The following is a 27,693-nucleotide window of genomic DNA, read 5'->3' as shown; positions in this document are numbered from 1 at the left end:
CCTCCTGACTGGTTCTCTAGTCAAGAGACGAAACCCCAAGCTCCAGGGGAGGGCAGTCTCCTAAAGACTGGCAGCTGGGGTCGGAAGTGGCTGGCCGTAGATCTGGGGGCGTGGCTTACTCCTGACACGCCCCCGGGGGCGGGTCCAGGGGCGGGGCGCGCGGGAAGGTCACCTTTGGTGTCTCCCCCCACCCCCACCCCGCCAGCCGCGTGCAGCTGTTTCCGTGCGTCTGTGCTTCGCGGCTTTGGTGCCCTGCTGCCGCGGGTGAGTGAAAGCGCACCGTGCGGGCTGGCGTGGCGCGCAGGGCTGGGGATGGAGGAGGTGCGCCAGCGTGCGGGTGGGTGGGGAGCCGAGGCCTCCAGCGAGTGTGCAGAGCCCGGCTCCCAGCCGCGGCCACCGACTTCTGCGACATGCGGGTCCCGCGTTGGGGTCCGATGGAGTCCCGGTGACGAAGCTGGCGTTTCCACAGGGGCGTGCTGCCGTTTCTGGGTGCAGAAGTGGCGGTGGGGCTGGGGAATGCGGAGGAGCCCCGTACCATACGGTTAACGCAGGCCTTCCCGGGTGGAGAGAAAGCTTAGCCGTTGGCCCCGGTGTTTCGGCTTCCCCGCAGATCCACCCCGGTGACTTAGGCCCGTTCCCTGTTTGGGGGAGGCCGGAGCTGTAAGGGTGATGCTGCCCTCGATGGCTCGTGGCATACACCTCTCCAACCTTCAGGATTCTCTTCCACGAAATTACCAGATTGATGTTTGAAAAGGTTGGCAGACTGCAGCCTTCCAGACGATTTCCCAGAACTTCCTCTTTGGAAATCTTTGCGACTTGAGAAGCTGCAAAAGTAGCATTTCATGGTTGCTTTTCTTTGTTGACTGGTGAAATTGGGCCGTTTTGTTTTGCTTGTTTTTTAGGTAGAGATCAAGATCTGACCTGAGGGTGCCTGGATACCTAAATCGGTTAAGCATGGGCTCTTGGTTGCAGCTCAGGTCATGAACTCGGGGCTCTGGAATCGAACTCCGTGCTCAAAGGGGAGTTTGCTGCTTCTTCTACCACCACCATTGCACACTCTGTCTCTCAAATAAATGAATGAATGAATGAATTAATAAATGAATTAATAAATTCTTAAAACAACAAAAAAAAAGACCTGAGCTGAGATCAAGAGTTGGACGCCCAACCCACTGAGCCACCCAGGCAGAATGGGGGAGAGGGATATTGTTTTTTCCTTAGAATCAACAACACTACTTAAGCATTTGCTCTGAGCCAGGAAGTGAGCTGAGGAGTCAGCAGAATCATGGCTCCTGCCCTGGGAGAGTTCAGTGTCTTCACATGAAAATATCAAGGGTTATGGTGGCTGTAACAACCTGATAGGCTGTCAGTCCCGAGGGTAGACAGGACAAAATGGTTACCACTCTGTGGGAGGAAAGTATCAGAATAGGTGTCCCAAAGAAAGTGATAATTGAGTGAACCTTTAAGATTTTTTTGGTCTTTCTCAAATTACAAATGAACTACATGCTGATTTACATTCAGAAATTAAGAGTCTGGGCAGCCCGGGAGGCTCAGCAGTTTAGCACTGCCTTCGGCCCAGGGCCTGATCCTGGGGACCCAGGATCGAATCCAACGTCGGGCTCCCTGCATGGAGCCTGATTCTCCTCTGCTTCTCCCTCTGCCTCTCTCTATGTGTCTCTCATGAATAAATAAATAAAATCTTAAAAAAAAAAAATTGAGTCTATGTAAGTATTGTTAGTCTTTATTTAAATAATTTAAATATAAATGCTTACAATTGTCCCTTATAAGTGAGTCTCCTTGCTACAGATGTTTTTAATCACAAATAATCATGGCAAGTAAACACTAAAGATGTAAGGAACAGCCATTATTCCTAGCAGTGAGGTAGCACAACTGAGGAAGTCTCTTCCTGCTGTCCAGTACTGATTGAGACTGTTGGAGAGGATGTGTCATAGCAAGAAGTCAGTGGGATCCTGTACCAGTGGAGCTTGCTTAGAAATCCACCCTCCAGGGGTGTCTGAGTGGCTCAGTTGGTTAAGCGTCCCACCCTTGGCTGTAGCATGTCATGATCTCAAGGCCCTGAGATCAGCCTGAGGCATTGGGCTCTGTGCTTAGCAGAGAGTCTGCTTCCCCTCTCACTCTCTTTCTCTGTGTCCCCCCCCCACTCCCCACCATTTGAGTGTGCACATGTTCTCTCTCTCTCAAATAAATAAATCTTGAGGGCAGCCCGTGTGGCTCAGCGGTTTAGTGCTGCCTTCAGCCCAGGGCGTGATCCTGGAGACCCGGGATCGAGTCCCATGTCAGGCTCCCTGCATGGAGCCTGCTTCTCCCTCTGCCTGTGTCTCTGCCTCATATTTTCTCTCTCTCTCTCTCTCTCTCTCTCTCATAAATAAATAAAATCTTTTAAAAAAAAGATTCAAATAAATAAATCTTGAGATGAAATCCACCCTCCAGAACTTGCTGGGACTATTAGGGTTCTGGGGAAAGCCATTCTGGGGAAGCGTTTCCTGGAAGCCTCTGTTAGAAAACTTCCAGATAGGGTCCTAGGGAAAACTGCTGGCTGCTGGGTGCTTCTGGCCACCAAGAGAGGCAGGAGCAGATGCTGGAGAAGCTGCCATGCTCCAGGAGTGTACCAGAATGTACACTGGAACCAGTAAGCAAAATCTATTCTTCCTGAAATGCTTTTTCAGGGTCTTCTACATATAAAGCCTGTCTTTGTGCTAGATTGCAAAGGAAAAATGCTTTAAAGGTCCAGATCCATTTTCTCAGAGCAGGCAGGAAGGGTGAGCTTAGAGCACTGTGGCAGTACACTGGTAACTAGCTCAAGGTCTCATGAAGCTGTGAGATCAATGGACTTGTCAGTAACAGCAGTTATGGTAAGAGTCTGCCCAGGTCCAGATGGCTTCACTGACAAATTCTACCAGACATTTAAAGAATACTCATTCTTTACAAATTCAAAAAGAAGAAGAAGAAGAGGAGGAGGAGAAGGGAATACATACTAACTCTTTCTGTGAGGCCAGTATTACCCCAGTATCAAAACCAAAGATACGGGATCCCTGGATGGCGCAGTGGTTTAGCGCCTGCCTTTGGCCCAGGGCGCGATCCTGGAGGCCCGGGATCAAATCCCACGTCGGGCTCCCGGTGCATGGAGCCTGCTTCTCCCTCTGCCTGTGTCTCTGCCTCTCTCTCTCTCTCACTGTGTGCCTATCATAAATAAATAAAAATTTAAAAAAAATAAACTAAAAAAAAAATAAACTAAACTAAAAACCAAAGATACGACTGGATAGGAAAACTACAGATTAATATCCCTCATGAATATAAATGCAAAATCCTCAACAAAATACTAGCAAACTGAATCCAGCAGCATATAAAAAGGATTATACACCATGATCAAATGGCCTTTATCCTAGGATCCAGAAACATATGAAATCAATTCGTATACTATAACAAAAGGACAAAAACCGCATTATCATCTGAATAGATACAGAAAAAGCATTTTAAAAGGTTCAACAGCCTATCATGATTAAAACCCTCAATAAACTAGGATTAGAGAGGAACCTCCACAACCTAATAAAGAGAATCTACCAAAACCCACAGCTAACATCATACTTAATGGTGAAAAACTGAAAACTTTCTCCCTAAGATCAGGAACAAGACAAGGATGTCTGATCTTTCCCCTTCTATTCAGCATTGTACTGGAGGCTCTAAAACAGTTCAGCAAGAAAAAAAAAAAAAAAAAAAAAAAGGTATCCAGACTGGAAAGGAAGAAGTAGAGCTATTTATTTGGAGGTGATATGATCTGGTATGTAGAAAACTCTAAGAAATCCATTTTAAAAAGCTGTTAGAACTAAAAAAAAAAAAAAAAAAAGGCTGTTAGAACTAACATGAGTTCAGCAAGATTGCTAGATTTAAGAACAATATACAAAAATCAATTGCATTTCTCTGTGCTTGGAAAACTAAAAATAAGACAATTCCATTTATAGTATCAAAGAGAACAAAACATTTGGGGATAAGTTTAACAAAAGAAATGCTAAACCTAAACTCTGGATTACAAAACATTATTAAGAGAAATTAAGTATTTTAATAATTGGAAAGAGTTTTCATATTCATGAATCAGAAGATTTAATATCGTTAAAATAGAACTCCTGGGGCACCTGGGTGGCTCAGTGGTTGAGCATCTGCCTTTGGCTCTGGGTGTGATCTCTGAGTCCTGGGATCAAGTGCTACATCAGGCTCCCCACAGGCTGCCTAGGTCTCTGACTCTCTCTGTGGCTCTCATTAATAAATAAATAAAATCCTTAAAACAAGATAATAGAACTCCCCAAATTAGTATACAGATTCAGGGATGCCTGGATGGCTCAGTGTTTGAGCAGCTGCCTTTGGCTCAGGTCATGATCCCGGAGTCCTGGGATCAAGTCCCACACCGGGCTTTCTGCATGGAGCCTGCTTCTCCCTCTGCCTATGTCTCTCTGTCTTTCATGAATAATAAATAAAATCTTTTAAAATATATATACAGATTCAAAGCAATCCCTGTCAAAACCCCTACTATCTTCATTGCAGAAATTGACAAAATGATCCTAAAATTAATATGGAAGTTCAGGAGATCCAGAATAGCAAAAACAAGTAAACAGACAGAAAACTTGAGAATCAGAACAAAGTTGGAGAACTTAACACTTCTGATTTTAAATCTTACTACAAGGCTTACAGTAATCAAGACCAGTACTGGCATAAGGATAAACACAGATCAAAGAAAAAAATTTAGATCATAGCAGTAAACCCTCACATTTGTGGGCAACTGATTTTCAGTAAGGGTGCTGAGACAATTCCGTGAGGAAAGAAAATCTTTCAACAAATGATGTTGGGACAACTGGATATCCACATTCAAAATGATGAAGTAAACTCTTAGAAAAAAACATAGAGATAAGTTGTTGTGACCTTGGATTTGGCAGTGGTTTCTTAGAAACAGCACTGCCAAAAGCACAAACACCCAAAGGAAAAAAAATGGACTTTATCAAAATTAGAAGCTTTGTGCCTCAAAGGTACCATTACAGTGAACAGAGGGGTGCCTTGGTGGCACGTTGGTTAAGCAACTGACTCTTGATTTTGGCTCAGGTCTTGATTTGGGGGTACTGGGATCAAGCCCTGCATTGGCACAGAGAGGAGGCTGCTTATACTCTGCCTCTGCCCTCCGCCCCACTGCTTTTGCCTCCTCCAAAATAAATAAATCTAAAAAAAAAAAAAAAAAGTAAACAGAGAACCCACTGAATGGGAGAAAATATTTGAAAATCATGTATCTGATAAGGGACATGTATCTAGACTATATAAACAACATCTACAATCTGGATGATGGGCATAGGGTTGTTTTTAATTCTATTCTAATTTTGATATTTTTCATAACTAAAAAAATATTGTGAAGATAGGCAAAATAGATACCTTCTTGAGGTGGAGCAAATAATGGAAAAAGTTACTGCAAAACAAAAAATAAACACAGCTTTGATCATGCCCCTTTCTCCTGCCTAAATTCTCCAGGGGTCATCTTGTCACCTATAAGAAAAAAACCAAGACTGTGTGACAGCTGGCCTCAGCTCACCCTGCCATCTTCACCTTGCTTCTCTCTGACTTGACTTTCTTCTGAGTGATACCAAGTCACTTGAAAATTTCTTACTTATGTGTCCTGATCTGTGCCATTCTTCATGCTATGTATGCCCTCTGCTTAAAATTCTTAATTTAGCAAACCATTCTCCCTCTCCCTTCTTAACTGTCCTTCAAAACTGGGCTGGATCACCAGCTCCTCCAAGGAATATCTTCTGATCCTGGTTTGGAGCTAACTGTCCCTCATCTGTATTTCCATAGTTCCCTATCCATAATCTATCATAGCAGGAAATATGAGATTGAAACCACCAAATTTGGGCAGCCCAGGTGGCTCAGCAGTTTAGCCCTGCCTTTGGCCTGGGACGTGGGATCCTGGAGACCCTGGATCAAATCCTGCATCGGGCTCCCTGCATGGAGCCTGCTTTTCCCTCTGCCTGTGTCCCTGACTCTCTCTCTTTGTCTCTCATGAATAAATAAATAAAATTTTAAAAATACCAAATTTATATACATCCACACACACATGCCTAGAATGTAATATATCAAAAGGCATTGCATGAAAGCCTGAAGGAATTTCTGTACAGGAAGAGCTTTTAACTTAAGATTGCTAAGTATTTTTTCAGCTTTATGAATATTTTATGTCACAGATTCCTGCAAGAGATTATTTAGCATACTTTTTCTCTAAAGTGTTTGAGGAAAAACACTCCTCTATGTGTTTGAGGAAAAACAATAATACAAACCCCTCTCCTGACAATTCACTTCTAATTTTTATCTAAATAATGTAGATAAATGGTTCTAAAAGTCTACAAGCCTTAAAAACATTTTTTTTTTTTTTAGTGTAGTTGATGCACAATGTTACATTGGTTTCAGGTGCACAACATAGTGTTTCCACAAGCTTATGGAATGGCTCTTTTTCCAAAAGCCTTGTGGAGATAAAAGTCTATATGACTTTTTGAAAAACAGCTATGGTTGTCAGAACCTGGGAGAGGAGGGAAATAGGAATAACTGTTTAATGGGTACAGAGTTTCAGATAGGTACAGAGTTTCAGATGGGAAAGTGAAAAAAGTTTCTCTAGTTCCTAACCAAAAGCAACCACCCTTACCTGCAGTTCATTTCTTCAGTAAATACCTAGCCATTGTTTTGGAGGTGAAGGTGGGGATAGCAGCCTGGCCATCGCGGTAGGGGCCAAGTGATATACAGACTTTGAGCTGCTCTCCCTGCCCTCTGCCTTTTACCACGAATAGTGTCTGTACCTTCGAGAGCTGAGCCTCCCTGGGAGTCCTGTGGAGCAAATAGATTCTCTTGTCTTTTAAGAAGTCCACCTGCAACTATTTCAGGTGGAAACTGCCTTCTCTCTACTAGTTTCTACTTCCATTTTCTGTCTTGTGAACATTTGTTGAAAACTTTCATCTGCTGTTGTCTGCTCTTCTGTTCTTGTTCTCTGGTGGATTTATACCATATATATTAAAATAAATATATATATTTTTTCTTTCTGGATAGAAACCCTCTATGAGATATATGATTTACACATTGTTTCTCCCGGTCTATGACTTGTTTTTCATTTTTGTGACTATCTTTGAAGAATGTTTTGGATTTTGATGACATCAAAATTTTTACCAATTTTTTTTGCTTTTTAAAAGAAATTAAGTTCAATTAATTAACATAAAATGTATTTTGGTTTCAAAGGTAGAGGTCAGTGATTCCTCAATCTTATATAATACCCAGTGCTCATTACATCACATGTTCTCCCTAATCTTCATCACCTAGTTACCTGTCTCCACCCCACCACCCCTCCAGCAACCCTCAGTTGGTTTTCTATGATTAAGACTCTCTTATGGTTTATCTCCCTCTCTGATTTCATCTTGTTTTAGTTTTTCCTCTTCTCCCCTATCATCTGTTTTGTTTCTCAAATTCCACATATGAGTGAGATCATATAATTGTCTTTCTCTGATTGACTTACTTCACTTAGCTTAATATCCTCTAGTTTCATCTACGTCATTGCAAATGGCAAGATTTCATTTTTTTTTTTTTTTTGGATGGCTGACTAGTAATCCATTGTGTGTGTTTTTGTGTGTGTATGTATATATACATATATGTGTGTGTGTGTGTATAGACTATGTCTTCTTTATCCATTCATCTGTCGCTGGACATCTGGGCTCTTTCCATAGTTTGGGTGTTGTGGACATTGCTGCTATAAACATTGGAGTGTGCACCCCTTTGGATCACTATATTTGTATCTCTGGGGTAAATGCCCAGTAGTGCAATTGCTGGGTCATAGAGTAGCTCTATTTTCAGCTTTTTGAGGAACCTCCATACTGATTTCCAGAGTGGCTGCACCAGCTTGCATTCCCACCAACAGTGTAAGAGGGCTCCCCTTTCTCCACATCCTCACCAACATCTATTGTTCCCTCACTTGTTATTTTTAGCCATTCTGATTGGTGTGAGGTGGTATCTCATTGTGGTTTTGATTTGTATTTCCCAAATGCCAAGTGATGTGGAGTATTTATTTATCTGTTGGCCATTTGTAGGTCTTCTTTGGAGAAATGTCTCTCCGTGTCTTCTGCCCATTTCTTGATTAGATTATTTATTCTTTAAATGTTGAGTTTTATAGGTTCTTCATAAATTTTTAAATATTAGCCCTTTATCTGATGTATCATTTACAAATATTTTCCCCCATTCTGTAGGTTGCCTTTTGGTTTTGTTGATTGTTTCCTTTGCTGTGTGAAAGCTTTTTATCTTGATGAAGTCCCAGTAGTTCATTTTTGCCTTTGTTTCCCTTGCTATTGGAGACGTATCTAGCAAGAAGTTGCTGCAGCCGAGGTTGCTCTGTATTTTCCTCTAGGATTTTGATGGATTCCTGTCTCATTTAGGTCTTTCACCCATTTTGAGTTTATTTTTGTGTATGGTGTGAGGAAATGGTCCAGCTTTATTTTTCTGCATGTGGCTGTCCAATTTTCCCAACACCATTTGCTGGAGATACTTTTTTCATTGGATATTCTTTCCTGTGTTGTCGAAGATCAGTTGACCATAGAGTTGAGGGTCCATTTCTGGATTCCCTATTCTGTTCCATTGATCTATGTGTCTGTTTCTGTGCCAGTAGCATGCTGTCTTAATGATCACAGCTTTGTAATATAGCTTGAAGTCTGGAATTGTGATGCCACCAGTTTTGGTTTCCTTTTTCAATATTCCTCTGGCTATTTTGGGGTCTTATCTGGTTCCATACAAGTTTTAGGATTATTTGTTCCAGCTCTGTGAAATAAGTTGATGGTATTTTGATAGGGATTGCAATGAATGTATAGATTGCTCTAGGTAGCAGAAACATTTTAACAGTATCTTTTCTTCCAATCCATGAGCATGAAATATTTCCTTTTTTTTTGGTGTGTCTTCCTCAATTTCTTTCATGAGTGTTCTATAATACTGAGTACGGATCTGCTGCCTCTTTTGTTAGGTTTATTCCTAGGTATCTTATGGTTTTGGATGCAATTGTAAGTGAGATTGACTCCTTTATATTTCTTTCTTCTGTCTCATTGTTAGTATTTAGAAATGCAGGTGATTTCTGTGCATTGATTTTAATCCTGCCATTTTGCTGAATTCCTGTTTGAGTTCTAGCAATTTGGGGATTGAGTCTTGGGTTTTCCATATAGAATATCATGTCATGTGTAGAGAGTGAGAGTTTGACTTCTTTTTTGCTAATTTGAATGCCTTTTATTTCTTTTTGTTGTCTGATTGCTGAAGCTAGGTCTTCTAGTGTTATGTTGAACAGCAGTGGTGATAGTGGACATCCCTGCCGTCTCCTGACCTTAGGGGAAAAGCTCTGTTTTTCCCCCATTGAAAGTGATATTCGCTGTGGGCTTTTCATATATGGCTTTTATGATATCGAGGTTTGTTCCCTACACTGTGATGAGTTTTAATAAAGAAAGGATGCTATACTTTGTCAAGTGCTTTTTCTGAATCTATTAAGGGGATCATATGATTTTTGTCCTTTCTTTTCTTTTTTTGTTTTTGTTGTTCTTGTCCTTTCTTTTGTTAATGTAGTGTATCACACTGATTGATCTGTAGATGTTGAACTACCCTTGCAGTCCAGGAATAAATCGCACTTGGTTGTGGTGAGTAGTCCTTTAATACTGTTGGATCCTATTGGCTAGTATTTTGGTGAGAATTTTGGCATCCGTGTTCATCAGGGATATTGGTTTCTATTTCTCTTTTTTGGTGGGGTCTTTGTCTGGTTTTGGGATCAAGGTAATGTTGGCCCCATAGAGTTTGGAAATTTTCTTTCCATTTCTATTTTTTGAAACAGCTTCAGAGGAATATGTATTAATTCTTCTTTAAATGTTTAGTAGAATTCCCCTGGGAAGCCATCCAGCCCTGGACTCTTGTTTGTTGGGAGGTTCTGATTACTGCTTCAATTTCCTGCTGGTTATGGGTCTGTTCAGATTTTCTCTTTCTTCCTGTTTCTGGTTTAATAGTTTACATGTCTCTAGGAATGCATCCATTTCTTCCAGATTGCCTAATTTACTGGCATATAGTTGCTCATAACATGTTCTTATAATTGTTTGTATTTATTCAGTGTTGGTTGTGATCTCTCCTCTTTCGTTCATGATTTTATTTATTTGGGTCCTTTCTCTTTTTGGTAAGTCTGGCAAGGGGTTTATCAATGTTATTAATTCTTTCAAAGAATCAGCTCTTAGTTTCATTGATCTGTTCTTTTGTTTCTATTTCATTAATGTCTGTTGTAATCTTTATTATTTGTCTTCTGCTGGGTTTAGACTTTATTTGCTGTTCTTTCTCCGGTTCCTTTAAGTGTAAAAATAGGTTGTGTATTTGAGACCTTTCTTGTTTTTTGAGAAAGGCTTGTCTTGCTATATACTTACCTCTTAAGACTGCCTTTGCTGCATCTCAAAGCTTTTGAACAGTTGTGCTTTCATTTTCATTTGTTTCTTTAAAAAAATTTTTTTAAATTGGAGTTCAATTTACCAACATTTAGCATAACACCCAGTGCTCATCCTGCATTTGTTTCTATAAATTTTTTAAATTCTTTAATTTCCTGGTTGACTCATACATTTTTAAAAAGATTTTATTTTTTTATTCATGAGACACACACACACACACACACACACACACAGAGAGAGAGAGAGAGAGAGAGAGAGGCAGAAACATAGGCAGAGGGAGGAGCAGGCTCCATGCAGGGAGCCCGATGCAGGACTCTATCGTGGGACTCCAGGATCACACCCTGAGCTGAAGGCAGACCCTTAACTGCTGAGCCACCCATGCATCCCAACCCATGCGTTTTTTTAGTAGGATGACTTTTAGCCTCCATGTATTTGAATTCTTTCCAAATTTCCTCTTGTGACTGAGTTCCAGTTTCAAAGCACTGTGGTCTGAAAATATGCAGGGAATGATCCCAATCTTTTGGTACCAGTTGAGACCTGTTCTGTGACCCAGTATGTGATCTATTCTGGAGAATGTTCAATGTGCACTTGAAAGGAATGTGTATTCTGTTACTTTAGGATGGAATGTTCTGAACATATCTGTGAAGTCTATCTGGTCCAATGTGTCATTCAAAGCCCTTGTTTCCTTGTTGATCTCATGCTTAGATAATCTGTCCGATGCAGTGAGTGGGGTGTTGAAGTCCCCTATTATTATTATATTATTATTGATGTGTTTCTTTAATTTTGTTATTAATTGGATTATATAACTGGCTGCTTCCATGTTAGGGGCATAAATATTTACAATTGTTAGAGCTTCTTGTTGGATAGACCCTTTAATTATGATATAGTGTCTTTCTTCATCTCTTATTAAAGTCTTTGGTTTAAAATCTAATTTTTCTGATACAAGGATTGCCACCCCAGCTTTCTTGTGATGTCTATTATCATGATGAATGGTTTTCTAACCCCTCACTTTAAATCTAGAGGTGTCTTTAGATCTAAAATGAATCTCTTGTAGTGGCCAACGGCTTGCAGAGCAACATGCCTAATTTTTTTCTTTTTTTAACATGCCTAAGTTTTATTGTGACTACTGTGACACATACCTAACCCATGACTCCATCTATGAGAAAGACACACTGCAGTGGTAGGAAACACAAAGAGAAGGTGAAAGACTACTATCAGAAATGGATGGAAGAGCAGGCTCAGAGCCTGATCGACAAAACAATCACTGCATTTCAACAAGGAAAGGTACCTCCTACTCCATTCTCTGCTTCTCTTCCTGCAGGGGCAATGATCCCACCTCCCCCCCAGTCTCCCAGGTCCTCCTCGCCCTGGTATGATGTCAGCCCCCCATATGGGGGGCCCTGCCGTGATGCCAGCGATGGGCCCTCCTCTGGGATGATGCCAGTGGGACCTGCTCCCGGAATGAGGCCACCTATGGGAGGCCACATGCCAATGATGCCTGGGGCCCCAATGATGAGACTTCCTGCCTGTCCCTTGATAGTGCCCACTCGGCCAGGAATGACTCGACCAGACAGATAAGGAGAGACAGGAACCTCTTTATATTCATTTTGTATTACTTGTTCTACTTCACGAGGAGATCATGGTCCTGTGACTCTGGGTGTTTTCTAACAGCATGACAAGGAAGACTTGCTTCCCCTTACTATCAAAGAGAGAACAGCTTTTGCAGGGGAGTAGTAGAACAAGAAAAAAAAAAGGCAATTTTCATTTGTATTGTGAAATGTGAAAATAAAATTGTCAACTGTTTTAGTTAATAAAAATAAATAAATAAAATTAATCTCTTGCAGACAGCATATTGATGGATCTTGCTTTCTTACCCAATCTGATACTCTTTGTCTTTTGATTGGGGCATTTAGCCCACTTACATTCAGAGTAACTACTGAAAGATGTGAATTTAGTGCCATTATATTACCTGTAAAGTTATTGTTTCTATATATTATCTTTGTTCCTTTCTGGTCTACATTACTTTTGGGCTCTCTCTTCACTTAAAGGATTCCTTTTAATATTTCTTGTAGGGCTGGTTTGGTGATCACAAATTCTTTTAGTTTCCGTTTGTCCTGGAAGCTTTTTATCTCTCCTTCTATATTGAACAAGATCTTAGCTGGATAAAGTATTCTTGGCTGCATATTTTTCTCATTAAGCACCCTGAATATATCATGTCAATCCTTTCTGGCCTGCCAGATCTCTGTGGGTAGGGCTTCTGACAGTCTAACGTTTCTACCCTTGTAGGTTAAAGACTTTGTCTCGAGTTGCTTTCAAGATTTTCTCTTTGTCTCTGAGATTTGTAAGTTTCACTATTAAATGCTGGGGTGTTGACCTATTTTTATGAATTTTGAGAGGGCTCCCTGTGCCTACTGGACTTGGATGCCTGTTTCCTTCCCCAGATTAGGGAAGTTCTCTGCTAGTGCTGTATTATGAAGAATGATAGTGGAACCCAGTCTATTTTTTTTTCCAGTCTCTATATTGTAGAATCATGAAGTGTCTGGTTTTTTTTTATATAAAACAAAGTTTTCAAAAAATAAAATAAAATAAAATAAAATAAAATAAAATAAAATAAAATAAAATAAATAAAATAAAACAAAAAACCCCCAAAGTTTTCAATTTTCATTGGCCAAAAGAAAAGAACTATTATTTATTTACTTACCTAAGAATTCAAGTACTGTGCCCATGTTCATAACTCAAATGCTTTTGTAGTTGGCTTTTTAAGCTAGTATTTGTGAGCTAACAACTTGCAGACTTTTGTGTCTGTGTGTATTTGTTCCACAGGTTTTAAAAAAATAATTTAATTTTAGCTTTTAATTTTTTATTATGAATGATTCTAAGTATATAAAAGTTGACAGGTTCATATAATGAACTTCCATGTAGTCAATATACAGCTTCTGTGGGCACTGGTGCTGCCCCATGTACACTCATGGGAAAAACAGTTGAGTTAACCCTCAATAATCAGATTTCACTTGAAAATTTCAATTTCTGATGAGTTAATCCAGAACCTCCACGATAGGTTCAAAGGTTGGCAAGAATAGTATCACCTTTGGGTTGCTTTTATTTTAATTTATAATCAAACCAGAAATAAACTGGGCAGTGTGCCCAGAACAAGGATACACCTGCCTTTCCACTGTCTCAGGTATCTAAAATTCAGGGATGACTACTACAGCTCATCATTAGGCTAACAGCAGGCCTCATTTTGAACTTTGACATTCAGCTCCTTTTGAAAGAGCAAATGGCATTACTGAGCTGGCTCTCCCTCAGGGTAGCTGAGTCAGGCTGCCCCGGTAGGGAGAAATACAGTGGTGATATTAATGTTCCAAGACAATGTCTACAAAACTCCTACCAATAAGCCTGGTATGGTACTTTACTCACAGGAAAGTTGTTCTTTTTAATAGTATTCTGGTTATTCAAAGGTTCACAATGAAAATGTCTCCAAGTGTTTAGGGGAAAAGGAGGACCAGACCTGAGATTTATAGAGTGACTTTGAGTTTAGGGGTTGTATTTTTTTTTAATTTTTAAAATATTTAATTTATTTATTCATGAGAGACACAGAGAGAGAGAGACAGAGGCAGAGACATAGGCAGAGGGAGAAGCAGGCTCTATGCAGGGAGCCTGACATGGGACTTGATCCCAGGGTCTCCAGGATTATGCCCTGGGCTGAAGGTGGCGCTAAAATGTTGGGCCACTGGGGCTGCCCTTTTTAAATTTATTTTAAAGAGTATTTATTTATTTATTTATTTAAGAGTGAGAGAGAAAGCATGTATGGGTTGGTGGGGGGCGGGGAGCAGAGGAAGAGGGAGAGGGAAAGAATCTCAAGCTGACTTCCCACTGAGTGTGGAGTGTAGAGGCTGACATGGGGCTCCATGCAGGACTCAGAATCATAAGCCTGACATCATGATTTGAGCCAAAACTAAGAGTAAGATGTTTAACCAAGGTGCCACCCAGGCACCCCCTTAGAGGCTTGAAAAAGTAGTTGCCATCCTTGCCAGTGAGCTCTAAACATAGCACAGCACATGATTATGATTGTGGACTCTGGAGCTAGACTGCCTAGATTTGAATCCTGTCACTACCACTTGCAGGTGCTGTGACTTACCTCTTTTGTGGTTGTGTTTTCTCATCTCTAAAATTGGGATAATAATATAACAACATAACTTGAGTTTTGAATTAATATAAGGCAGCCAGTGGGGTACCTGGGTGGCTCAGTCAGTTAAGCATCTGCCTTTGACTCAGGTCATGATCTCAGGGTCCTAGGATTGAGTCTTGCATCAGGCTCTGTGCTCAGCAGAGAGTTTGCTTCTCCCTCTCCCTCTGTCCCTCCCCCCCTACTTATGCTCATTCTCTAATACATAAAATCTTTAAAAATCATATATATATATATATATATATATATATATATATATATATATATATAGAGAGAGAGAGAGAGAGAGAGAGAGAGAGAGAGATCTCCCCACCATCCAGCTAGTGGGTAGAGAAAGATATATACAGATACATATATGTGGCAGCCAGAATAATATTAGGCATGTACTAAGTATTTTATGAGTGTTTGCTTTTTATTTTAAGTTTATATGGTAGGGCCATTTCACTCCTGACTACATTGTTTTCTTTGAGTTACAGAAGGTTCCCTGATTGGAATGATACATTTGCTTTCTTGGTTGTTATCTCTGATTCTTCTTGTCAATGCCCTCTTAAGTATTGGAAACCAAGCAGTCATGCCACATGGGAAATGAAACTCAGAGTTCATTCTGGTACTTCAAGGGACATCTGCAGCAGGATCCTGGGAACTCTGCCATGAACAAGTCTCAACTGCCTTTTGTCTTTGTTATCTATCTGCATTTCCTCCTACCACCAATTTTCTTCCTTACCCTCCACCCTAAATTTTTTCTCTCCCTCATAACTGTTGCTTATTCATGATTTCTCTCTCACTCTGGTGTACTCATGCCCATCATGATTCCAGTGGCCTTGCCTTGTCTCATACTTTTCAGCCCAAACTCTCATTGCCAGTTAACTAACTTCTGATTTCCCAATTCATAGAGTATGAATCTATGTGGATAGGGCTTTTTGGCCTGGGAGCCTAATGGCTGGTCTATGGCCTGGTTATTCAGATACTTGTCCCATCCAGCTAGTGGGTAGGGGAGGCTGAAATTAAAAAGCTACAAAGTCTGACAGCCTAGACCTTCCCCTTCAGTAGGTTGTCAAATGTGAATGTGGATGTTAGGCACGTGGGCTGCTACAGGAGATACAGCCCATCCTGGGTTCCTAGAGGGTGTGAGGGGAGTTGTCCAAATCTTTTCTGTGGGTCTAGTATCGAATATGTAAGCAAATGTCAATTGATAGATTTTTAAGTGTGCCCCAGTATACTTTCATTGAACCCTTATTTTAAACCTGTAACATCTCCTTTAATTTACAGTGTATACTAAGAGCAAGGCTCTATTTTAAAAGCTTTATATGTATTAACTCATTAAGTCCTCATAACAGCTCTGAATTGAATATCTGAATTTGATATTACTATCTATACTTTATAGATGAAGCTGAGGAACCTGCTTCTGCTCACCTATTTGCTTAGTCAGGGTTTGGATCCAGCATTCTGGCTTCAGACAGCCCTACATTACACTATCTTTCATAGATAAACCCGACCACACACTTTCTAGAAAAGCACACCCCTCTTAGAACTTTGTGTGGTAAAGGCACAAAGGAGCTGCTCATTCAAATTTATGTGTTTGTTTCCCATTCTTCTTTTAGAATATTGTTAGTTTTTTGAAAATTTTTAGTTAGACTTTTAAAAAAAGAGACAGTACTACTACAAAGTAGGAAGAACATAGACTTTGGAATCAGACAGTTCTGTGTTTGAACCCAGAGGTTCAAACATTTATCTGACCTCTTTAAAATAATATTACTTGGGCACCTTGCCTCATATCACCTACCCATGTCAGACATTACTGATTATCTCTTACTGAGCCCAGAATCCCTTTCATGATTGTTCAAGACGAGATTTATAATCAGTGGGAGTTATGCCAGGAGGTGGAACCTATTTGCCATCTTTTTCCTTTAGGCCCAGGTATACTGGCCATCCATGCCAGTCCTTCAGTAGCCCATCCAAACCTGTCTCTGTTTCCTGCAGTCTTGTCTTTACCTTGTGACGAATAGCGTTTGGGAAAAGTTGCCTGTGGTGATCCTGACCTTGAGTCTTTATGAGACTCAGCAGGAAGAGGAGTCCAAACCCATCAGCTTGTACCCCATTCCCTACAAGAAGGACTGGTCTTTTGACATTGTAGAGCTCATGAAGGAGGTAGAAAAGGGGGTGAGACCCTCCCCTCGTGTAGGGAGTCAGCCAGTGCAGACTGTGTTGGCCGCAATGGAAGCCCTGGAACTGGTTGCCCTAGTCTGCCCAAGTTTTCTGTGGACAGACCCTTCCTTTGGGGTCCAGCTGTATCCCAATGAGAAGGACAAATTTTTTCCTCTTAGGCACAGGCTCTTATGTTCTGGGACTCTTCTTTGTCACTCTGTCCTCTGCCACCTGTGAAGTTTGCTTATAGTTTCCTTTAGCACTATAATATGGTGTAGAGATTTTTCCACTGAGATACATGCTATCTGCTTAAACAATATGAGAGATGTCTTGCTGCTGCTTAGAATTACATGCTGAAAAATAAGAAAAGGAGAAAATTCAAAAATAATAAAACTTAAATCTGATTCTACCCAGGTCATCCACTATTTGCATTCTGATGTGTTTTCTTTTCTTTTTTAAGATTTATTTATTTATTTATGATAGAGAGACAGACAGACAGACAGACAAAGACACAGGAGGAAGGAGAAGCAGGCTCCATGCCGAGAGCCCCATGCGGGACTCAATCCCGGGACTCCAGGATCGCGCCCTGGGCCAAAGGCAGGGCACTAAACCGCTGAGCCACCCAGGGATCCCCTCTGATGTGTTTTCTTATTTTCTTTGTATACATATACATGTAACTTTTTTAAAGTTTATTTACTTATTTAAGTAATCTCTACACCCAGCGTGGGGCTCGAACTCACAACCCTAAGATCAGAAGTTACATGCTCTTCAACTAAGCCAGACAGGCGCCCATATACATGTAGCTTTTTTTTAAAAAAAGAGTTTATTATTTATTCATGATAGACAGAGAGAGAGAGAGAGAGAGAGAGAGAGGCAGAGACACAGGCAGAAGGAGAAGCAGGCTCCATGCAGGGAGCCCGACGCGAGACTCGATCCCGGAACTCCAGGATTGCGCCCGGGGCCAAAGGCAGGCGCCAAACCGCTGAGCCACCCAGGGATCCCCTACATGTAGCTTTTTAAAATTAAATCATGTTATCATGGACATCTTATAGGTCAAAACATCATTATAATTAGTGGCTGCATAATATATTATTGTATAATACAGATATTTTAATTTATTACAGCAGTCTCCCAATCTTGGACACTTAGATATTTGTGCATTTCTTTCTTGAACATGCCTGAATTTTTTCCTTAGGGTACTTTTTTTTTTTTTTAAGATTTTATTTATTCACGAGAACACAGAGAGAGAGAGAGGCAGAGACACAGGCAGAGGGAGAAGAGAAGCAGGCTCCATGCAGGGAGCCCGACGTGGGACTCGATCCCGGGACTCCAGGATCACGCCCTGGGCTGAAGGCGGCGCTAAACCGCTGAGCCACCCGGGCTGCCCCTTAGGGTACTTTTTAACATTGGTACTCTATGTTGCCAAATTACAAGACCCTTCTTTGAGCATAGACATTTGTTGTAAGCTTTTATTTTTCAAACTTGGTGGTAGAACTTAGAGGATTTTTTTCCAAACAAAATCTTGTATGGAAATCCATTATATAAAAAAGATAAAAATCCACCTGCTCCATTGGGAAAGGTTTGGAGCCCTCAGCCTCTAACTCAGTACCACTTTCACCTGTCCATACCTCTCTACTTCCTAGTCCCTGTCCCCAGCTGGTATATATATATCGTTCTTTATAATATGTCTTCTAGCTCAGTAACAGACTATTAGCATCTTTCATCAGGATGCTTTCAACTTTAGGTAACAAAACCCAGTCCAGTTCATGTAACTGTAAGGACAGTTCAGTGTCCCATATAACAACAGGATGATTCCTGAGTTATTTAATCCAGTGGCTAAGTGGTAGAGCAGGATGAGGTTCTTAGCATTTTTTGGTTCTGTCTTCCTCTGTGTGATGACTCTGGGCTAACACTTGTCCCCTCCTAGTCACTAGATTGCCATATAGTAGCAGAATACATCACATCTTTCCAGGGGTTAGGAGAATGCACCTCTTCCTCATATTCTTTTTAGAGTGAGAAGAAAGCTCCCAGCTGATGTCCCCTTGTTTTTTATTCAGTAGGTGTCACATGCCCATTCCTAGACCAATCACCAAGAATTGGAATAGAATAACCATAATTGGTTTAGACCAATCAGGATTCACCCACTAGGGTTAGAGAAGGGCTTAACCTTCCCTGAAACCAGTGGCAGTCTGGTATCTGAACAATATCCAGGTTCTGTTGTCAAGGGAGGAGGGGATAAATGGCTGCTGAAGCCATTAGTTGGAGCTTCACAACAATGGAGCCAATAGTTGTCTGCCATAACATCCCATTAGGAAAAATACTGGGGGAAAAAAAAAGGAAAAATACTGAAAAGCCAATGTCAAAATTCCAAGGCTGCCTCTTACTTTTGGCATGGCCTTGGCCAAGTCAACCTCTCTGGGCCTTAGTTTCCTTATTTGTAAACTGGGGATAGTGATAACTGCCTTCCTTACCTTACAAAGTTATGGAGAGGGATGTATGAAAGAACGTTACAAAGTACTTCACCAGGGGCACCTGCCTGGCTCAGTCAGTTAAGCGTCTGCCTTTGGGTCAGGTCACGATCCTGGGGTCCTGGGATTGAGCCCCCAAGTTGGGCTCCCTGCTGAGTGGGGAATCTGCTTCTCCCTCTCCTTTCCCCGCCCCGTCTCACTCTTGTCCTCTCCCCCTCTCAAATAAATAAATAAAATCTTTAAAACAAAACAAAAAAACCAAAGTACTTTACTAGTATCAAGGCTTCTTATTAATTTAATTCTTAGAAATAAATGAGCATCAGGCACCTGGGTGGTTTAGTCAGTTAAGTGTCCAACTCTTGATCTCAGCTCAGGTCTTGATCTCAGGGTCGTGAGTTCAAGCCCCACGCTGAGGCTCCTCACCCAGTGGAGCCTCTTAAAAAAAAAGATAAAGAAAGAAATGAGCACCACCAGGCCCTCTGTAAAAAGGTAGGAAATCAGTAAAGCTTAAATTCTAAGAAGTGTCTTTTGGTTTAGTTATAACATTGTCTAAATTTCACAAAATTACTTATCAAAAAATCACAAGTACCTTTAGAAGTAACACTATAAGTTATAAAAATACCCTAAAAGGTGAAGAAGGTATGTGTGGGTACTTCGACACCAAGGCTGTGGCCTTCCTATGATAGCATCTGGCATTCAACTGACAGTATAGTGACTAGCAGTTACTGTTACCTATTCTGCTCTTTTTTTTTTTTTTTAGATTTTTATTTATTTATTCATGAGAGACAGACAGAGAGAGAGAGAGAGAGAGAGAGGCAGAGACCTAGGTAGAGGGAGAAGCAGGCTTCCTTGCAGGGAGCCTGATAGGGGACTCGATCCCCAGACCCAGGATCACCTTCTGAGTGGAAGGCAGATGCTCAACTGCTGAGCCACCTAGGTGTCCCACCTATTCTGCTCTTAATTTTCATTTTATGTTTCCATGGTGCTTCTTCCTGCAGACAGGATTTTTAACAAATATTTTCAAAATGTTGTCTCACTGGCCATTGGAATTCAGAGCCTTCTTTGCTTATTATAATGCCACATACAACAAGGAAACAGGTAAATAGAAAAACAGTGCTAAATCATTCTTAGATGAAATCCAGATGCTTGCTTGCTAGAGTTCCTTCTCACATAGTTCCACATCACTGTGGAGCTAGAAAGAAGTTAAGAAAGACTAGTTTGTTGAGATATCCTTTGGATTCTGAAGCTGGGTTCTGAATTTAACTATATAACTGTCAATATAGAACTTAAATAAGTTAGGTAATGACTGTGGTTCATCTTTCTTATGTTGGGCTTAAAAGCCCTCTGGCTCCCTATAACCCCCTAAATGAAGTTCAGGGACTTCAGCCTGGCAATCATGGGTTTCTTACTTAGGATTCAAGTTAGGTTGCTGTTATCCACACCCAAAGATACAGTGGTTTAAACAAGATTTTTATTTTCTCTCTTCTCACCTTACAGTCCCTATGTAAGCTGCTAAGGACCAAATTAGTGTTGTTTACTGTGTGGGATTGCCTTTGCCTACATGTTCATGCTGATTCACCACTGCTACCAGCAAAAAGAGCAAAAAGGGGGCATTTATGGATACACATTCCTTCCCTTTAGGGTCATGACATGAAAGTCACACACATCACTTCTGTCTACATCCCACTGGCCAGAACTTAATCACATGATCACACTTAGCTGCAAGGGAGGCTGTGTGCTCATATGCATGGCTAAAATGAAGAGATTCTGTTATTGAAGAGGAGACAGCATGTCACAATGAGACTCTGTGGCCTGACACCAGCCTGCCTTCCCAGCCTCATTTCCCTCAGCCTCTCTGTGTGTTCCATCTGTTGGAATGAAAGTAGACCTAATTCTACTCTGAAGCATTCAGGTCTCATGATTTATCCACTCTTTACCTTTGTCCACCCTTTGTTGTGCCCCTGAGATGCCTTTCCTCCTGTCCATGCCTTGTGAGTCTGATCTTTCCTTCAAAGTCCATCTCACCTGTCTTTACTTAAAAGAGATACTTCCTTCTGTGACCCCCCACAGCATCCTTCATCTGTCCTTTTCCAGTGGCATACAAAGTGCTGTCTGCCCTACCTTTTCACAGCTTCCACAGCTCCCGTCTCCTGGTGGGAAGAGATAGATCCTGTGTTCACATCTGAGTTCTGCCATAAATGATGCAGATGAACCTCAACAAGTACTTAAATGTCTCAGAGCTTTGATTTCCTTATTAGTAAAATGGTATTAATACCCATTCTGTAGTGCTGGTACAAGGATGAAATAAGGTTACATATGTAAAGTTCCCAGAATGTTACCAGTGCCAAAATGAATTCCTTCCTTCCCTGCCTCTCCCTATCCCCATGTAGTAGGTCCCCTGAGGTTAGGAAGTCTTTTTTTCTTTTTCCTTCCTCTTTTGAATGTGTTAGTCCAGTACCTGGTGGGCCTCAGAAATTGTTTCTGGAACTTTAGTAATATATTCAACACATATTTTCTGAGCAACCCCTATATGTCAGGCACTCCTCTGAACAAGTCAGAAAAATTTCTAGGCTTTCAGATGTATGTTAGAGAGGAGAAAAGAATGAACAACTAAAGAAAATAAAAGAATAGGTTAACTTCAGAAGTGTTGAGTATTATGAAGAAAATAAATAGGGTAGTTGATAGCAAGAGACTAGGAATGAATGCTTAAGTGAAGGGGTAGGTGAGAAGGTGGGCAAATCTGTTGCTAAAATATGGCTGATCCGGGCAGCCCTGGTGGTTCGGTGGTGTGGTGCTGCCTTCGGTGGACCTGGGATTGGTCCCACATCGGGCTCCCTGCATGGAGCCTGCTTCTCCCTCTGCCTGTGTCTGTCTCTCTCTCTTTCTCTTTGTCTCTCATGAATAAATAAATAAAACCTTTAAAAAATATGGCTGAACCTGTCTAGGTTCTTCTGACCTGATATCTGTCCTGAGAGGACAGGTCCTCTCCCCTCCCTTCCTAAGCCAGCTCATCTGAGTTGACAAGGAACTCATCATTGTAGTTGACCAGCCTGGCCAACAGGTGCCCATACAGCATGGTCGTACACAGTACCTGGTACAGGGTCTACTCGAAGAACCCAGTGCTCTCTGACCAGGCTGGTGCCCATGTTCCTCCCCTGTGCCAGTTTCAGGGGGTCTTCATATCTAAGGAAAAGGAAAGGTCCATGCCACTATGTGGTGCAGGGAACACCTGCTTCTCCCCACGCCCCCCACCCCTGAGCTCTTCCCATTGCTTGAGTTCCCTTCCAGTCTCATCACTGTGCCCACCTGCTTTCTTTCTTTGTGTACATGATGTTTGGGACTAGGGTTAGCTGAGCCCCAGGTTTGTGGCAGACCTGATCCTGGATACCTGACAGACCTCTCAAATGCATATAGCTTCCTCTCCAAGTTGAGCCTTATTATAACCATTTTATCCTTGACGTTCAGTGCTGTCACTTAACATGGAGCATGAAACTAGAATATGACAGTCCATTTTCAAAGCTTGCACTGTTTCTGTTCATTATATTGTTTGCATTTGCCAGTGTGAATTTAGCCACTAATTATTCCTCATGGGCCCAAACCAGTTTCTTAGGTTTTCTTTTATTTCTTGCTGCTGGCCCCAAGCCTACACCTGTCTGCCTCTCATTTCTAGAACTGCCTCCATCTTATCTTTCCCACCAAGAGGGGTTGTGAAATGGGTCTCACTCCCCCAGCCAACAACTTACTATCTCCTTCATCCAAAGCCAGGCCCTTGGGTGTCAGAGGTCATGCTAATTCTTCACAGAGAAATGAACTAAGGGTAAAGACACAGCAAACATGGGTTTGTCACCACCAAACTTAAAAAGTCCTGATCCCTATGCTGAAATTCCTGATCCTCTGGGCCAGGGAACAGAAACATCAGTTCTCTGCATTTATTCCTGAGGTCGAGCGTCATCAGTCTTCCCACCCCCCAGCTTACCATCCTGAGCCCACCTGAGTGGAGACCTTGTAAACTGTTCCTAAAGGGCTTCAGGTGCCAGCCTGAAGATAATTTTGGGATGGGTACATCCTCTCCCCCTTTGCTCTGCTGAGAGCCTCCTGTCTACTTGCCAGACCTTTGTTCATCCAAGATCATTGCTTCTCTGGTGGCCATAGTGTGGGCTGTCATACCATGGTTTGCTGAACTATTCTTCTATTTTTAGGTGTTTGGTGGTTTTCAGCATTTTTCTTGAGCAAGGGTAATGATTATAAATAAAATCTTTGGAATCAAATACAGTTAGAGTCAGTTCCCAGCTCTGCCTCTTTCCAACTCTATGACCTTGGGGAAGTCACTTGACCTCTCTGAGCTTTAGTTTCTTTGCCAATAAAATGGGGACAATAATAAAAATACTACTTCCTAGGATTTTTGTAAGCAATAACAAAATGAATATGAAGCATTGAGCACATTCTTATTAGCACATAGTAATTGCTAAGTGTTAGCTATTAATTTTACATATATTATGTCTTGTGTGGGATTAATTGGGGACAAAGGGATAATTATCTGAGCTTCACTTTACTAGTAAGAAAAAGTTTGGATTCGGAGTCATTATGTACTTAGAGTCTCTGAGTCTTGGTTCTGAGATTTTTGGTGCCATGAGTATTTAGAGGAGCTTGTAGCTGAGTGAGCAAAGAAGACTTCTTTGCAGAGGTGGGATTGAGCCAGAGTTTCAAGTTTGCATCACACTGGAAAGTTTATTTTGTCCTGACTTTGCCCCTTTATTCTAACCTTCGGTCTTTTCATTTTGTTAGGCCTTTTGTTTTCTCAGCTGTATTGTGATGAACAGAGATTCTGCTTTTGACCATGTGCTTTCTTGCAGGTCTGCGTGAAGTGGAGAAAGTCTAACCTCTCTGCTCAGGCGAAGGCAATGCTGGAGTTTGTACTTCTTATTTCCCAAGCTGATGATGTAATAGATGACCATTTCAAAAAGCTCGAGATGCATGGCTTCAATCAGGAAAATGCCTGGGATATTGCTGCCATTTCAGCCTTTTTTTTTTGCCTTGTCCATCTGCCTTGCTCATTTTGTCAATCTTGTTCCCAATAAAGAATGATGTCAAAGACATCAGGAGTAAATCTGCTGCTCCCAAAGTATAAAGCCTAAACAGAAAGACCAGCGTTATTTCAGGCACATGATATTATAAGGCATCACTTAGGAAGTAATTTTTAAAAAACATCTAGTCAATAGATAGGGAAGAGAGTAAATGAACTGGTTTTCTGTCTGCTCAATGAGATAGATCCTAAGTGTTGGGAGTATCCAGGGACATGTGATACCGGGCTTAGGGGAAACATTTGCCAATTGCTTCCTTGTGTTGTGATCTGAAAGGAACATCAAGGGAAAGAAGTTCAGAGGATGCTTAGGCATTTCTGATGAACTGATATCTGTGAAGCTGAGCTGTTGAAGTTGAAAGTTTTTTAGTATTCAGAAATAGCGTTACATAGAAATTGGTCTATATAAACTGTGATTTGCAGTCATTCCTGTTGACATGGTTGTGTTTGAAGGCTCTCAAAGGCCGTGGGTAAATAGCAGTCACAGAAAGTTTATCTTTAGTGCCTTCTCAATTAACTTCTAGTAAATTTTTTTTAACTGATGGGTTGTAAAATCATGGTCATCTCAATAGAATTTTAGTCCTTAAATAATTTATTATTTTAGGTTTTAGCAAAAAATATTTGATAAGTGAGGACTCACATTTTAAATAGAAGCATAAGAAAGAAAGAAAACAAAACCCTTAGCATTACTGAATGACTTGTTCTGTGTTACAGCTGCTACTGCCTTTTTTTTGTTTGTTTGTTTTTTTGGTTAGCTTCTCAAGAATCATTCTTATTTTCTAGCTGATAGTGGTACATGCAAACCTACAAAAATTTTTCTTCCCATTTGGCTTCTCTAGATTCTCTAAATTGTTAGTGAATATTTCTTAACCACTTTTACTACTATTACCACTATACTGTGTTAATTTTGAATTGCCTGAACTGTGAATCTGTTACCTTGAGGCAGCACAAACTTTCATTGCAGAGCTTGTATTTTTCTGTTGGAACTATATTATAAATACTTCGGAATATGTATGTAACCTTTTAAAATTGTTTTACTTAACCTATTAAAAATAGTATTGGTAAATGGTCACCATAAAATTTTAGCCATTGGCCATAATTTAGGGGCCAAACAGAGGGCCTCTATTAAGCAGCCAGAAGTTGGGGGTCATTAAGGGACATTATTTAATTACAGAATAGACTTCTACACCGTCTACATTGTGGAGCAACATGGAGAGTATCTCCAGAGGATCAGATGCCTGATCTCTGAATTCAGGATGCTTGCTTTTTGCCCTTTTTTCAATCAGCTCATGGACAATAGCTGAAGAACTAACTTACCTGATGGGAGGACCTGCTGAATGTTCAGCCCTTTCTGAATCTCATTCTTACTGTAGAGATCCTTCAGATCTGTCCTCACAGGATAGCTCTTCTACAAAGATCCTCCAGGTTCCTCCTGTCATCACATGTGAGCCTTCTACAACATAGCTCTTGATCAAGGCCTAGAAGAGTTGTCAGTTCTTATATCCACCTTTCCCTTGTACCTCAAGCCTTGCTTTATTGTAGACTCTCCTTCCCTTCCCAAGACACACATCAGTTCCCATTAACTCTTTTACAAATAAGTTCTGTATATTGATCTCTAACAGCCCTGGTTGAAGGGCCTTGTACCCGTCATGCCGTCCGTGCCCTGCCTGAAACATGTAAGCAGGATTTGACCTGGGGCTCTTGTTGCTTGTAAGGTTGATTTGATTTAGGTCTCCAGCTCCACTCAGTGACTCCTGCTGGATATATGCTCCTTCCTGAGGAGAGGAAGACTTCGGCCTTGATAAAATCTTGACCTTACTGGGCAGTAGCTGGGAGTTGGGCAAATATTCAGAGCACTGATAGACACCATTTTCCAGGCTCTGTATAGACCTGGACTTCTTTTTTTTTTTTCTTTTTTTTTTAAATTTACTTGAGAAAGAGAGCAGGGGAAAGGGGCAGAGAGAGGAGGAGCGAGAGAATCTCAAGCAGACTCCCACTGAGCTGGGGATACCCAAGAAGGGCTCCATCTCACAACCCTGAGATAATGACCTCAGCTGAAATCAAGAGCTCCACACTTAACTCATTGAACCACCGAGACGCCGCAGATCTGGGCTTTTAGGGCAACGGTGAACTTGAGTCCTAGACTCCCAGTCTGAGTAGGCAATATACCGTGCCACTTACTATGTGGGGCCTGCACATAATATGGAAGTTTTTTCCCCTTGTGACCTTAGAGTAAATTGGGGATAAGGACATAATCTTGGTCCACCCCTTTGACTATTCAGGCCCACGCATCCCCAGACACACAGTCACGATGACTGACAACTACAGACTGTCGCAGGGGTGCCCTGATGCTAACACTGCCCTGTGCAGCCCGAGCCCTGAGTTCTCCCAGTTACGCTCAGACACAGCTGGTCGCTCCCGGCATAAAGCACCTGCCATGGGCGGTGTCCCCGCTTTCGCGGTCCCCAACGGATGGCGGTCGCGGCGGCGCGCGTTTCCCAGCCGGCGGGGTTAGGCGGTCGCACGCCGGAAGTGGCGGCTGGAGCGGGAGCGCTGAGGTGTCTGCCGGCGGGGCAGCGGCCGGGAGCGGGGGGCGGGTGCGTCGGTCATGTTTCCCTTCGGGCCCGGTAGTCCCAGAGAGGATGGGACGGCCGGAGCCGGGGCCGAGGAGCCGGCACCCCGCGCGGGGCAGGCGGCAGCCGGCGGGCCGCTCCCTTCCCCGCCCGCTCCGCCGCAGCCCGGGGCTGACGCAGCCCCTCCCCCGTCGCCCTCCCGGAGCCCTCGCCGCCCCGGCGCCCCCTCGCTGCCCCTGGCCGCGCGCGTCGGGGAGCTTGGGCCGCCCGGAGCCCTGGACTCCTCAGCCGCTTCCGCCCAGGGAGAGCCGTCACCGCCCTCCCCGCCGCGTCGGCGACCCGGGCCAGACTGCAGGGCCGGGAGCCGGGGCCGCCACGGCCTCGGCGTCGGCCTGGGCGGCCCCGGCGCCCGGCTGTTCGGGTGGCTGAGAGAGCGCAGCCTGGGCCGCGGGCTGTTCGTGGACCCGGCGCGGGACAATTTCCGCACCATGACTAACCTCTATGGTTCCATCCATCCCGCGGACTCGGTGTACCTCAGCACCCGCACCCACGGCGCCGTCTTCAACCTCGAGTACTCGCCCGACGGGTAAGCGCGGCCCCTCGGAGGGCGGGTGCCCGCCTCCGCCTGCCTCTGCTGCCCGTGGGCGGCGGCCCGCTCGGGGGCCGCCGGCCTGCAGGCCCCCCGACACTTTCTGAAGCGCTGTGTGGCTGTTGGAGGTCCCGGCCCGGCCCTCGGAGGTAGGCAGGCCCGGCACTCGTTTGTGCGCCT

At 42.5% G+C, this 27,693-nt stretch overlaps 1 protein-coding gene, 2 long non-coding RNA genes and 1 pseudogene across 3 annotated transcripts in view; 3 read left to right on the top strand and 1 right to left on the bottom strand.

Moving 5' to 3' along the window:
* Positions 1–156: 156 nt before the first annotated feature.
* LOC121495565 lies at positions 157–24,365 on the top strand. Its single transcript, XR_005989016.1, has 2 exons — positions 157–264; positions 24,125–24,365. It is a non-coding gene; the product is annotated as an uncharacterized LOC121495565 (long non-coding RNA).
* Positions 11,576–12,050, top strand: LOC121495563 (annotated as a pseudogene).
* LOC121495566 lies at positions 24,281–27,494 on the bottom strand. The gene is made up of 3 exons (XR_005989017.1): positions 27,422–27,494; positions 25,669–25,829; positions 24,281–24,402 (listed from the first exon to the last, which is right to left on the bottom strand). It is a non-coding gene; the product is annotated as an uncharacterized LOC121495566 (long non-coding RNA).
* DCAF10 (DDB1 and CUL4 associated factor 10) overlaps positions 26,861–27,693 on the top strand; it is a 43,926-nt gene continuing 43,093 nt past the window's right edge. The window contains exon 1 of the mRNA XM_041763173.1: positions 26,861–27,510. Within this exon, the coding sequence (XP_041619107.1) occupies positions 26,960–27,510 (551 nt within the window). The 5' untranslated portion in view covers positions 26,861–26,959. The remainder of the gene's footprint in view (positions 27,511–27,693) is intronic.

This window comes from Vulpes lagopus, chromosome 7, assembly GCF_018345385.1.
Source record: "Vulpes lagopus strain Blue_001 chromosome 7, ASM1834538v1, whole genome shotgun sequence".
In the NCBI taxonomy this organism is placed as follows: Eukaryota; Metazoa; Chordata; class Mammalia; order Carnivora; family Canidae; genus Vulpes; species Vulpes lagopus.
The sequence above is the reverse complement of the archived record's forward strand: the minus strand, read 5'-3'. Positions and strand labels throughout refer to the sequence as shown.